This window comes from Vicia villosa, linkage group LG3 (genome assembly GCF_029867415.1).
Source record: "Vicia villosa cultivar HV-30 ecotype Madison, WI linkage group LG3, Vvil1.0, whole genome shotgun sequence".
Lineage (NCBI taxonomy): Eukaryota > Viridiplantae > Streptophyta > Magnoliopsida > Fabales > Fabaceae > Vicia > Vicia villosa.
Genome location: NC_081182.1, coordinates 54,366,757 through 54,381,484, shown reverse-complemented (window position 1 = coordinate 54,381,484; position 14,728 = coordinate 54,366,757). Strand labels below are relative to the sequence as shown.

At 33.9% G+C, this 14,728-nt stretch overlaps 1 protein-coding gene across 1 annotated transcript; it reads left to right on the top strand.

Moving 5' to 3' along the window:
- The first annotated feature begins 1,972 nt into the window (after nucleotides 1-1,972).
- LOC131655761 (serine/threonine-protein kinase SAPK2-like) lies at nucleotides 1,973-4,601 on the top strand. Its single transcript, XM_058925568.1, has 9 exons — nucleotides 1,973-2,265; nucleotides 2,418-2,492; nucleotides 2,655-2,756; nucleotides 3,179-3,232; nucleotides 3,342-3,434; nucleotides 3,518-3,610; nucleotides 3,736-3,840; nucleotides 3,960-4,058; nucleotides 4,146-4,601. The coding sequence occupies exons 1-9, from the start codon at nucleotides 2,143-2,145 to the stop codon at nucleotides 4,443-4,445; spliced, it is 1,044 nt and encodes a 347-aa protein (XP_058781551.1). The 5' UTR covers nucleotides 1,973-2,142; the 3' UTR covers nucleotides 4,446-4,601.
- The last annotated feature ends 10,127 nt before the right edge of the window (nucleotides 4,602-14,728 follow it).

Below are 14,728 nucleotides of genomic sequence, written 5' to 3'. Positions count from 1 at the left end.
TTTTAGGATCAGATGAATAAATCGGGACAAATCAGTGCGGAAAAGTGCAAAACTTGGAGTTTTGGAAGAAGTGCAAAAATCACGCTTCAAGAGGCCTGAAACGGGTGGCAGTGTCACCTGACACGGGCCGTGTCAGGAAGAAGGCTTGGACGAGTGCAAAATTGTGAGAAGTCAACGGTGCAACACAGGCGGTCGTGTCAGCCGACACAGGCCATGTTGCACATCCTAGGACTTGAGAAAAGAGAATAATTTGGCAAAGACCCAACACGGGTGCCCGTGTTACCAGACACAGCCCGTGGTGGGTTACGAAACTGATTTCAGTAAATTATGGTATTTTGCTCTGTAGTTGGCCGGTAAGGGTGATTTTGGTATTTCCAACAAACCTAAGTGAATGTCTGCTATTTAAATGAGTTTTGAAGAAGAATTAGTGATTTTTTTGGAGGGGAGAATACACGATTGAAGATTGGAGAAAACAAGGGTTTGGGAGAGAATGGGGTTTTCATGAACGGAAGCGATTGAAGATTAACTTTCATCTCGATTCTTGTAATGTCTCTATTTTATATTTTATTTTCTTTAAACAATATGAGTAGCTAAACCCCCCAATGCTAGAGGGTGTCCCTGATTTGATTATGTAAATGACTTTGAAGCATTTGTGCTGTGGTGAACCTTGAAGAGATGGAAAAAAATTTAAGGTTGGCACACTCCCATTGTATTCGCGCAAGTATTAAATACTTTAATGTAAGCCTAGCTCACCTGATGCAGTTACGAAGGGGAGATCAACAAGTGATTGAAAATGTTAATGTCAAACATGTTGAAGGGGAGACGAAGACCTATCAAAGAGAACAAACACTTATGAAGATGGATGACATACCTATCATACTTGTTACATACCCTTTTATCTTTCTCAAGGATAAGCACTCCATAATCAGACTGGGGTTCCACCTCAGTAAAGGTTGGATCAAAACAGTCCTCTTAGACGAACGTAGAAGTTGTGTCCAACGTCTCTAGAACTACCCACACACTCAAGAAATACCCCATTTTCCTTGCAATACACGAGGGACTCTCTTCAACGTGAAGATTGGAGGTGAATGAACTAAATCAATTTGTCCTTTACAAGCCATCGTGCTTGAGGGACTGAGTACTAGTATAATTGTAATGGAACCTACACAGAGATATGTTTACCAAGATTGAAAGAAAAGGGCCCAAAGAAAGCAATACAAAGCTCGCTGAGGGTAGGCGAATACCACATGTCGTCTAAAGTTGGATTTCTAGTTGGCCATTAATCGCAACACTTGCCCCCTATTGGACTTGGGTTAGAGCATCCCCCGCCCACTTATAAAACGTGGGAAATGACATATCCTTAGACACTAACGGTATGAAAAGCTCAATCAAAAGTTGAAAACCACGTTCTCTAAAATGATATGGGGTCCCTCTCTTTTGAAAGAGGAGGAGAATAACCGCTCTTTGAATCTAAAAATTAGTTTCAGACCCAATAGACCTCCCTAAATATCTCAGGCGCATAGTAGAGAAGGATGCTATTCACCCTAAAATTCATATATACATAATTTCATTGCATGGTGAAAACATACAATCAGGATACTTTTTACAATCCGCAAGAACAATTTTCACATAAAAAATCAAAACATGGTTATTATCGCATTCAACTTAGATTCTAAATTTGGACACGTTTGTCAATTAACTATGAATATGATAGATTACATCTCCATCAAATATTAATATATGAGACAAATTAATAATTTTAGACGTTGTTAGGGACGGTCATATAAAACTATAGTTCCTCCAATAAAATCAAATAATTGCCACGTAGGACCAACTTGTTTTAAGTTCGCAAGAATTTCAACCACTACATTATGGCCACGTGTCATTTATACCATTTCTGTTTGAGCCCTCTTTTTGAAGGCATATTTAAATTCCACTTGTGACAAGTTGTTGACAACAACATTGATATAAACCGCAGCAAAACCAAACATCTTTAATTTATTTCCCAATTGAAAATCTGAGGTCATAAAAAAGAAGAAGAGAATAATTTTCAATATTGCTAGTTGCAAGTTCATATATTCTTCAAAAATATATAACACTTGGTTCTTGTAATATTAATTGTGTATACTATACGTCATAAGAATGGAAGAAAGGTATGAAACTATTAAAGATATTGGGTCAGGAAATTTTGGAGTAGCAAAACTTGTGAGGGAGAGACAAAGTGGTAAACTATATGCTATCAAAATCATTGAGAGAGGACTCAAGGTTTGTTTTTGTTTTTCACTTCATTTCTCAACCTATGCATGTTGTCTTTGTCTATAGGTTGTCTTAGATTGTCTTAGGACTAAGGTTATATATAACCATGTATGCTACCTCGTACCTTGGTTTGTCTTAGGTTAATTGTTTGGTTGTTGCAGATTGATGAACATGTGCAAAGAGAGATTATCAATCATAGGTCCTTGAAGCATCCCAATATCGTTCGATTTAAAGAGGTAAAAACTTTTTGTGTTTTCTTGGTTTATTTAAATTTATCTACTTACATAAGTTTATTGAAACTGTTTAGTAAGACTTATGAAAACAACTTGTAACACGCTCTTAAGAAATTTTCAATATAATTTATGAAAATAATTTATAACATATGAATTATTCGACAGGTTCTATGTACTCCGCTTCATCTAGTTATAGTAATGGAGTATGCTGCGGGAGGGGAATTATTCGAAAAAATATGCAGTGCCGGTAGATTTGATGAAGACGAGGTTAGCTAAAATTGTTTCTAAATTTCTCATTTTTAATTGTTGATAATAGAAAGATTAGTTGACTATATTATAGTGCTCTTTGTCCATGAGGCCATTATATTAGTTATGTAATTTCTTAAGCAGTAATTCAACAAAAACAATTGTATTAAAGATTGCATCCACGTTACAATTTGTATTAAACAAGTTAGAGTGTCACTTCATTTCTAACTTTATGTAATATTATTATTAGTGTTGAATTTTTCAATTGCAAGTTGTTATAGCTATTTTGTTCTTAAACTGTTCATTAGATGTTAGCTTCTACAACTATCATATTCTAATAATAAATGTTCATTTTTGCAACAATGTTTTCTACTTTTATTTTCTTAAAAAAATAATTATACAGTATTTCACAATTTTATTTTATTCATCTGTTTTGTCCATAGGCAAGATATTTTTTTCAGCAGTTGATTTCTGGAGTCAGCTATTGTCATGCAATGGTACTATTCTTTTCACATATGAACTAAATTAATTTTTCTTTAATTAAATATTTTTTTTATGAATCATATTATTATACTTGGTTTGAAAATTATAATTTTGATTATGTAGGAAATTTGCCATAGAGATCTTAAGCTGGAAAATACACTTCTAGATGGAAGCTCTTCACCTCAACTCAAAATATGTGACTTTGGTTATTCTAAGGCAATAGTTTCTCAGTTATCAAATTTTAATTTTGATACATTGTTGGTATAATTAAGTTAACAATTGTTGTCTTTTTTCTTCAGTCTTCTGTTCTACATTCTCAGCCTAAATCAACGGTGGGAACTCCGGCATATATTGCACCAGAGGTTTTGTCAAGAAGAGAATATGATGGAAAGGTGATTTTGCTACTAATGTTGTTTTATAGTTACATAATAATTTATGAGTTTTTTTTTTATTTTTTATAATAAATATTGAAGCTAACATTGGCCACACAAATATTCTTGTGTTGGAGAATGAATAGGTTGCTGATGTTTGGTCTTGTGGGGTTACATTGTATGTGATGCTTGTTGGTGGTTATCCTTTTGAAGATCCAGATGATCCAAGAAATTTTAGAAAAACAATCGAGGTTAGTTGATTAAGCAAAATAAGTACTTCGCGCGTGTCAATGTTAAAAAGAATTACGATGTCAACAAATTAGATATTGGACTAATATTCTAAACTTGTCACGTTGAAATGTTTTTACAGCGAATTCTTAGGGTTCATTATTCTATTCCTGATTATGTTCGCGTCTCAAAAGATTGTAGAAATCTTCTATCTCGAATATTCGTGGCATATCCTGAAAAGGTATATATTAATTTATTCTTAAATAATTTTGTCTAATGAAATATTTATGTGATTTTATATCCATTAGTTTCTATGTTGTTGATGCAGAGAATCACTATCCCGGAAATTAAAATGCATCCATGGTTCCTTAAGAAATTGCCAAATGAATTAGTGGAGGATGAAAAACAAAAGTTAGAAAATGATGGAAATTGTGTGGATGATTCATCATCTCAGAGTATTGAAGAAATATCATCGATAATTCAAGAGGCAAGAAAGCCAGGTGAAGGACCAAAACTTGATGGACAATTTGTTGGAGGAGAAATGGATTTTGATGAAATGGATGAAGATGATGATTTTGATAATGATATAGAAACAAGTGATGATTTTGAGTATGTTTGTGATATGTGAGTGAAAAAGAGTGTTAGATTTTTTTTTTTTTGTGTTTTGAAGAATTGTGTTTAAGCATTAATTAATAGGCTTAAGATAAGAATTTGTCTTAATCTCTTTGCCTAAAGTTTGAATAAAGGGATGTCACAGTTTTTGCTTTCTTCTGCACATATGATATATGCTTGTTTTATTATTTGGATTATGTGTAACAAAATAATGACAAATATGAAATGTGACTAGTTTTTGATGTGAATGGGGGCATTAGAATTGGTTTAAATATTGGTGTTGAATTGGATAAGGTTTGAAGCTTATATGAAAGTTAGTTTTTTTGTTATCTTAATTCTCTAAGGTTGCAAATTTGGAAAGCTTGAAATATTCAATCTAAGCATTTTTTTTATTACATGCCTATCTTTTACGGCTCAAATATTGATCATAGTCATCACCATCACAATCATTTTGATCATATCAACAAGTCATGATTTACATTTATTTATTGAGTGAAAATGCTAATTATTCCTCTAAACTATGAGTATAAGTGAAAATGGCAAATCATATCAACAAGTCATGATTTATATTTATTTATTTATTGAGTGAAGATGCTAATTATTCCTCTAAACAATGAGTATAAGTGAAAATGACAATAAGTTTTGCAAATTGACAATTGTATCCATGAAGTTTTAATGGATTAGTCAAAATGAACGATTTTATAACACATATCATTATAATTTATTAGTTGATAAAGAGTTGACTCGTATGAATGATTATGGATTCAATTTATACGATCGATCTCATAACTTTTATAAGTTTACTCCCTCCATTCTTTTTTATAAGTAAATTTTGACGTTTATTACAACAGCCGGCGGGAAGAGCTTGCTGCTCGACTGAGGGCGAATTTGTGGGAGGTAGCTTATAACGAGCGAATCCTCGACTCCTTCGTCCGTAGTCACCTGTCAATCGAAAGACACGTAGAGGCCGCACTTGTGGCGGATGGATATTCCCCTCAAGTTGTCTTTGAAAGAGGTTCACTGAATAATTGATGTATTTGGTCTAATATATAGTCTAAATACATTATTTAATGAGTGAACTTAAAAGTCAAAATTTGCTTATAAAAGAGAATGGATGGAGTATTTTTTTACCACCATACTTTATTTCCATTACCATCAAGAGGATGCTTTTGGAGCCATGGATCCATGGCTTCCGAAACGATAGTAAACACAATTTTTTCATGTTTGGAATTTGTTTATGATTTCAAATATTTCATTAAAATTACACTAAAATTAGGGATGAATATGAATATCTACGGTGCGCAGTAGGATTGTTTAACATGTCAATATTCGTATAGAGAGGTCTCTTTTGTCTCAGGTTGAACTAGACTAGTCATCTCAGGCTCAGGTGTCTTAATATGATCCAAATCAGATGTTAGTCTAGGTATAATGCATGGTCTCATTTTTAGTCTCAAGCCAGATCTTGTTCTCGTGCTCAACCTGAGCCTTAGATTCAGAATCAAGTAAATACATAAGCTCATGCTCAAGCTCAGCCTCCCGTACCGATAGATTTTTTGGGGGGGGTATCAAACATATGATTGTTGCATCTATATGAAGACCACATTTCTCTTCATATATGGAACATAGAGATAAATATTTAATTAAATTTTGATGTATCAAATACATAATTAAACATATTATGTGTATTGATTACATACACAACTTTTTTTTTTGTAGTTTCATGACACATTAAAGTGTGTGAGCCATGGCCAGAATATATTTTCATCAGTGTAGCCTGATGAGGCATGTTTTTAGGATATACAAATGACATCTAATCTAAAAGATGTTAGACTAATTGGATATAAAAATAATTTCAGTGTTTACTAAGAGATGGCACTTGAGGCATCGTCTTTACATCTACCTATTGATGATACGAGCCCTACTTTGAATGATGTGTCATGTCTACTCCACTTTTCTATCATTGGCCGATCAATAGTTAGATCATACTCGATTCATACGGCTGAGGCATTTGACCTATTGGTTGATGAGTTGAGAGCTGACATCATGGATGCTAAAAAGAAGATTTAACATATTCAATCATGTCATTCAAGATTTAAATGGATGGAAGAATTGTATAGCCATCATTTGACATCATTTTTTTCTTATCGCAGTGATAACATGTGCATATATCATCACCAACTTTGTGCTATCAGGAGTGCCTTATATAACGATGTCGTGTACCTGATATACTACACAAATATAGACAATATCCATGAGTTCTCTTGGGGAACTACATCTCTTGTTAAATTATACGCCCAGATGGGCGATGCAAGGAAGTTAAAGACAAGACAATTGTCTTAAAACACTTGTCTTCTTAGATAATATTCAAAAACTAAGCATCATTTATATTAATTTCTTCATATATTTTTTGTAAATTTCCTAGTATTTTTATTTTTAGGCATGGATAATACAACACTTTCTAGCTATTGCTTCAAGGGAAATTTGCAATGACTACGACGAAGAGTTGCATCGGGCGTGTATGATTTCTCCATCGAGGAGGAGTACCATCATTTGCGTTGACTCGTATATGCATTTTATAGACCTAATTTTAGTGGATGGTATATCAAGGGATGCCAAATAAGCAAGCTCACTCCGTTTATGTCTGCCTCGTAAAAGCCTGCAAAAAATGGGGCGTGCAGAGTGTAACACCTCAGTTTCAATTCTAATATTTGTAGTATTATTTTAATATATTTAATATTATTTTAAATAATTATTTGAGTTTTTATTTAATTAAATAAATATTATTTAATTATTGGGTGGTTGAGTTTTTATTAAGAATTAGTTTAACATTTAAATTAATTGAGAATAATAGAAATTAATAAAAAAATATGGGGTATTTAGTTTTGGGGAAGAAAATAAAATATAATAAAAATTGAGGGTAAAGGTAGAAATTGTGAGAAAATAAGGGGATTAAAGAGAATTAATAAAATAGGACTAGGGTTTGATTTAAAAGGAGGAGTTGGGAGAGAATTTCAGTCAGTATATATTTTTGGTTGAAAAAGAGGCAGAAGAGAGAAAACCTAGAAAGAGTGTTTGGAAGAAGTAGTGAGAAAATCCCTAAAGCCAAAAACTTCATCATTTTACAAATTCGAGGTAGGAGAATTATTCATGTATAAGTGTTTTAAGCAGGTGGATAGCGAGGTTTCCTTACCTTCCTTCCTTCTTCCCTTTTCTTTTTCTCTATGATAATGCTTGTGGCTAAAGAAGTTTTGGGCAAAACCTTTTTAAGGGGGTTGATATGATTTGATTTTTTGCATGCCTTGTTGATTGAGATTTGAATTATATGATGATGCGTTAGAATAAGACGACAATATGAATCTGTGATATTTGATTGCTATTACCCATGGTTAATTTTCTGTGCTTTTTGGGGCGGTTGGACTCAAAAAATCTTAAAATTTATAAAAGTTAGAAAATCCCAAAAAGGAGAAAAAACAGAAAAGTTGAAAAGTTACGTCAGTGGGGTGACGCGCCAGAAAGCGATGGTGGCGGCACGCAGGCCGAAGCTGCGTAGGAATCGACGGCGGTGGCGCACAGATCAGGGGTTGTGACGTAGCGGCGGTGCGCGCGGGGGAGCCGTAGCAGCATGTATTGGGAGCCGCGACTCAGCGTGCATATTGAATTTGGCGGCAGGCGAGGCGGTGGGCGCCGTGGTAGGCGGAGGTGTGCGGCAGCGTATTTCCGTAGTGTAATTCAGCGAGTTTCAAGTAGTTTTCGATTGCGATAGTTGTTCGCCGCTGTTTCAATGAGTTTTGAGTCAAATTGAATTAAAATAGTTAAGTCTGTTATATTTTAGAGCTTCCTGTTCCTTTTGCATATCTTTGATGGTTGTTAGAGTTAAGGCGAGGGTTTTGGGAAAACCTTGCCAAAAGGCAAGGAGAATATTTTTTGTTGAGTTTTGAGTTATTTGATATACTAGAGTTATGTTTGATAATCAAATGAGTTAAATGTGAGATATTTATGTGTTTGGAGTTAAGTTGATTTTGTTTAGAATTTTTATGAGTAAAGGTTAGAGTACGCCCTATGACTCTTTAATTTCTTAAATAAAAAGCGAAAGAGTTTTGTTGAGTTATGAATTTGACTCTGTTGAATGTTGATGGTTGTGTAATGCTATATTTATCCCGTTGGTGAGCATTGTTGAGTAATTTTATAACTATATGTATTATGTTGAGTGTAACACTCCCAATAAACGAAAACAAACATTCCCATCCCCAATGTTAAATAAATAGAGCATAACCACTAAGACAATAACGAACCAAAAAGGAAATAAGATTTAATAGCTATTTTCCATTCACAACAATGATTCTAATCTTGATTATCTGCAAGATGTCCATGATGAACAACATCAAAGAAAAAGGGGTGAGAATATATTCAAATAATAAACTGTGCATAAACATCAGGATAGATTCACCCACTACACACATACACAGCTCACCCACATCACTAACAAACTCACTCAATCACACAAGAGTGTCCATTAATACAAAAATCCATTCTCACACCCAGCTCAACATCATATACATTACAAATACATAATAATAATTAAATATATGCAAACAGACTCAGAATATCAACTGGGACCATCTCAACAAAAGGTTCTTCATACGAACTATGTCCACCCTTCTAGACCTCGAACCCACCCTTCTAGGTTTGGGACAAGTTACCAGTCCACCCTTCTAAACTTATAACATGTCTCTTTCAACAACGACGACACAATGATGCATGGCTTACGATTGATGCAACAACAACAACAACAACGTATTTATAATCCCCCTTCGAACTATAAACAACAACGATTATATACTTACACATTATTATCCATAAAGCATCAATAATATGCATTTCATGCAACCATTAAACAACTCAAGTAATCACACACAATATAATTAACTCATTGTGCAAACATATTGATCACTACAATTAATCACACAATATTCCATAAACAACATCAAAACATAAACAACGTAGTTCCCCCTTTCAAACTACTACCACCATAACAACAATTATGCCTATTCACATAATCATCCACAAGGCATCAATATATGCATTTATACAATCGATAAAAAAATACAATAATCATATTTAGATTAAACGAAAAAATATCAAATACAACCACATAGTAGCATAATCATTAGGATTAGCATTCAACATTATAGAACAACACAACTATTTCATGATTAGTTCACCTTTATGATAACATGACAACACATCACATGTATTCATACGATTTCATCTACATTCATCATACATACATAATTAAACTCCCAAATCATCACCATGGGATAGTGCTTTGCGTTAGATTTCTAACATTTTAAACAACACGTCATTTGGACCTACAGAACTAAAGTTACGCCATAAATCATCGGGAAATAACACATAATTCAGGTTCAGGATTTTTCAAATATTTAAGGTAACAATCGATTAAGATCTGATGACAATTGATTGCATCACATGTTCCTCTCCTCTATTTCATATTTTTCAAGAATTAATCGATTGAAAGGATTGGACAATTGATTGACAACAAAAAAAATTCCAAATATACACACATTCAATCGATTGCAGTCCCATGTCAATCGATTATTATAGGCAATTTTCCAAAAATAAAGTCATGCAATTGATTGTAATTTGATGTCAATCAATTGACATCAAGGACTTTTCCATAGAATTATATTTTTGCAGATTGATTGTATTCCTCCATCACCTACCTCTCATCCCTCAAACCAGTCTCAATTGTAGTCATTCAAACTCCCAAAAATCATATACTAAGATGACTATAACATCGTTTAATCTCAGAACATCACAAATATATGTTTCTATCATGAATTGATCCATTATAATTAAAGCCTAAACTCTCAAATTTCAACACAACTTTATCATATAATCATTTAATTCATGAGAAACACAACAACGCATCAGCACAACAAATCATCCCATCAAATCATGGCAAGATATAATCATAATCATTCATTCATCATATAATTCATCAGATAATAGAGAAACACCAACCCTATTAGAGTTTAAGGGAAACCTCTCTACCCTTTCATGATATAAACACCCTTAGATGAACAATCCCCCTTACCTTGTAAATCCAACAAAAACCAACGACAACAAGTTGTCAAGAAATCTCTAAGGTCTTCTCCTCAAAGTCGTAGCTCTCCACTCTTATTTCTATATTCTCTTCTATTTTACATACTAACAAAAAGACTCTAAAAACCAAATTCTCTAATTTCCTGAATATATAATATTCTAATAATTTCCTTTTAATTAATCTTTAGTCCAACTAACCAAATGCTCTTCATTACTAACGATATATTTCCATTTTTCTCAATTTTTATCGAACTCCTAATATTCTCTCAATTTATATTAATAAAATTGATTAATTGCACCCAAACTAATTAAATCAGCACAACTCACTACAAATGCCGCCACCGGCAAAACACGTCATAGATAAAATAATTATTTAATTAATTTAATAACTAAATTATATAAACCTTGAATGAAAACAGGGTTGCAAGCGCAAACCCCTATAGATAAGTTCTGGAGTCCATCGAGAATATAGAAAACTTTTGATTCTATTATAATAAAATAGATAATCCTTATGGCCATGCCAAAGGTCTTTAAATACAAAAAACAACAAAACCCTATTGGGCCTTTAATCCAAAACAGAATTAAATAAAACAAATAAAATAGAAATTGCTTAAATATTAAAACTAAAATTGCTATAATATTAAAATTCTTTTCGACGCGCGATTTCTTCTTCGATACGCACAAGCCTCCTACATCAGGGTGTTACATTAAGCTGTAATTATATATAATATTGAGATGAGTAGTTCAAAGAGGAACAACTATGGTGTCTTATATTAGCAATATTGTGGGTTCAGAGAGGAACCAATGATGATTATTATATTGATATGTTTTGTTGCATTTCACGCATCATGTATATCAGAGATAGGTAGGACTTTGGTTTAGTGAGGGTCACAGGTTCATAGAGGAATTAGTGACGAGTTTCAGGTTCAAAGATGGACCGAATTAAGAGAAGAACCATATACGTATCTCCAGACGCACCAAACATGTACTGAAACATCAGTTATTTTAGGTAAAAAAATTGCACGTATATTTCCAAAATGTTGCGAAGTGGAAACAAAAAAACAAAATGGAAAAACAATAACTTGAGAAAATGAAAATACCATTGATATCATAAAATCAACAATACATAAGGAATTTTAACATAGATCAAACATTACACTTCAATATCCAGGTGGACGTTATAACACCTTGATAATATCATCGACTGATCTTGAAACAGTCGCATCTAGCTCGATCGAAACTTTTAATTCTAAACATAAAAAGGTTCTCCACGTAGCCCTTAAGTCAGCGGCGGTCTTCAGCTCATAGTTGCTTAACTCAAGCTTCTATTGTTTGTCAACGGATGACGAGCGGTACTCGATCTTCATAATTTTGGGATTGTTGCCACATGGTAGAAGCTCATGCAATTTGTATTGCAGATCTTCAAGAGGGGTGTACTCAATGATCTTAAATTCTCGTGATGGTGTATCGCCGGTAAAGTGAACATTTCCAACATGCCAAATGATGTTCATTCATGGGCATTGTGTTTTGGTATGAAATAAAATGACAAGTGATCTATATTTATAGTAGTGGAAGACTAATATGGACCTCGCAAACCCTATCTTGTGTCATGGCACATTCCAAAATTGTATTTTCGGAACCACCCATTATTCTAGAAATGTATTTTCGTAACTTTTCCTAGCATAACAGATCATAAACAAAATAGAGCAGAAACATGTAATCAATGCAGATTTTTGTTGGCAAACTTCAAAATGTCTATATTGGACATTATAACACATTAATACAATGTCACTTACAAAAAATTAATAAATAACTACTAAAATGAACCGAAACACTTGCTGCCGACCAAATCTACAACTATTGATGGTACTCCCTTTGACTTTTGTTTATTTATTTCTCTTTCAGTCTTGCTCAATTTGGTGAACTCTTGCATCTTTTCAACAAATAGGTTCGGCCAAGTCTCGACTTTGGTTGTATAATGAGTTGTCCACTCCGGTGATGTAAGTGGTATAGGACATCCCAGTTTCAAATAAACTTGAACAAAATGTCGTGGATTAGAAAACCACCCAACACAGATAATGCGATCATTTAGATTAGGAAGTGGAGCAGTGCGCAGTGGAAAAAAGTTTCAGAGAAACCATATCTTGTAAAAGCAATACACACTCTCTCATACACACTTGCTATGAGATGACCCATTTCAGGGAAGCACATCCATTTATCCTCCGGTGCAGGTCCACTAATGCAAGGAACAAGATAGTGATAAATTGCTTCAAATTTTTTTAAATCCCGAATAACCATGTGTATAATTTTTTATTGCTCCTCAACTCTTGGAAAAGGGTATCATCTTCTTCTTTACCGAGTAAAGCAGAAATAGCTCGAAAACCGCAGTTACCGTCACCTTTGACATTAATGATTTATTCAATGTAATTGTGCATAAATATCGGCATCTCCTCAATGAATGAATTTTTTAGTCCAAGCGCTAAAGGAGGTAGTTTGCTAATGTGAGATCCTTTGAAAACACTTTTATGAGATTTCGGAGTTGGTGAATCGAGAAAAAATTTGTCAATGTTTTCAAAATATAATGGACTCCACATTGTTGAATTGTCACTTAGGTTTGACCTTCTTAGGTGCTCCTTTTATTTTTACCCATTGAGAAGGTGGTTTCAAGTCTGTGGGCTCTGGAAATGCAATCTTCTCGACTTACTCTTTGATGTGGAGTTTTGTGTTGTCATCTGCTTTCAAAAATCTTTCTTGTACCACTTCCCATTCAGTCAAGATAAACATATCCAATTTATTGTCTTTATGACACCATCATCATCAAAATTGAGCATTTTCCAATGACTATAAACTTTGTCAATTCATATCGGGCTATCAAGTTTCACCTTCTTAGATATAACTCAAGCACATGAACACTCACATTTTTTTGAACCGGTATTTTCTCGTTTGAAATTCCAGAGAGGAGGTTTATATTTCCCACTTCTTTTGCATGTCAATGTCACAAATGCACTTCTCTTATCCGAACCATTATCAAACCTTCTGATTACAACACCTAACCCTTATTTGGCTGCCTTTGTACATCCATTGCAGGATGTGATCACAAAATTCAAACTGTTGTTAATTTTTAAAATGGTTGTCAATATATACCGCCTTCACTACTACCGGTGAAGGTTCTTGAGACATAATAGGTTTGGGAATAACATCGGGATATACCATACTTAATGAAAACAAAACATAAAATAATAAAAAACCAGTACAGATAATTTCCAGAAATGCATTTCCGGATGATTTCATATAGAATCCGGAGATACACTTCCGGTTACAGCGTAAGCTTTTTTCAGCTTCAAAACAAGATTAATGTAATCAATGAGGGTTGAAATGAATGAACTTTACCTTAAATTTCAACTCATTTTGCTCCTTTTGGTTTGATGAATCACAAGAATGAGGATTTGGAGTGAAAATTTTGATTGAGAATGGATGGGATTTTTGAGAGGGTTTATGAAAAAAATGAAAACGAGCTCTTATCATACTGGTGGTTGTTTTTAGCAATTTCACATTTTATTTTATTTTTTTTAGATGCATCTCCGGAATAATCAGACATGTAAAGGTGACAAATTTCTAAACTTCCGCTTTAATTTTCCGGAGGTACATCTCTGGATAACTCCCTAACCCTGTAATGGATAACTCCCTGGAAGTTCTTTGAAAAAACTAAGTAGAATACCAAAAATTTCAGAATTTCTAGAAGAATTTCACGGAAATTTTAGAAATTCTGGTAGTTCAATTTTTTTTTCAAAAAATCCAGGAATTTCAAAATTTCTAGTACCTTCTTCTTTCACTAATTTTTTTCGTTCATTTTTTAGAGAGGGCCAGAGGGAAGAAAAACACCATTGTTGGCAAGACAACTGATAGAGCGGCAGCAGCCGCTAGGGATGTTGAAGCAGAGGCTTCCCAGCTATGAGCTAGACACATGCTTTGACCGGTTCTCACCGAAAGTGGATGGCTGAGCAAGCACAAGGCCAGTTTCGTGCACCCCGATGCCGAGCTGCTAGAGTTTCTACTATTGAGGAGATACATTCTCCTGTGGAGGTATGTGCTTCTATGGTGGTACGTGTGCTGGCTGAGCAAGTTCCTATTATTGTTATGGAGATACTTGAGACGGTTGAGCAGGTTTGTGTTGCT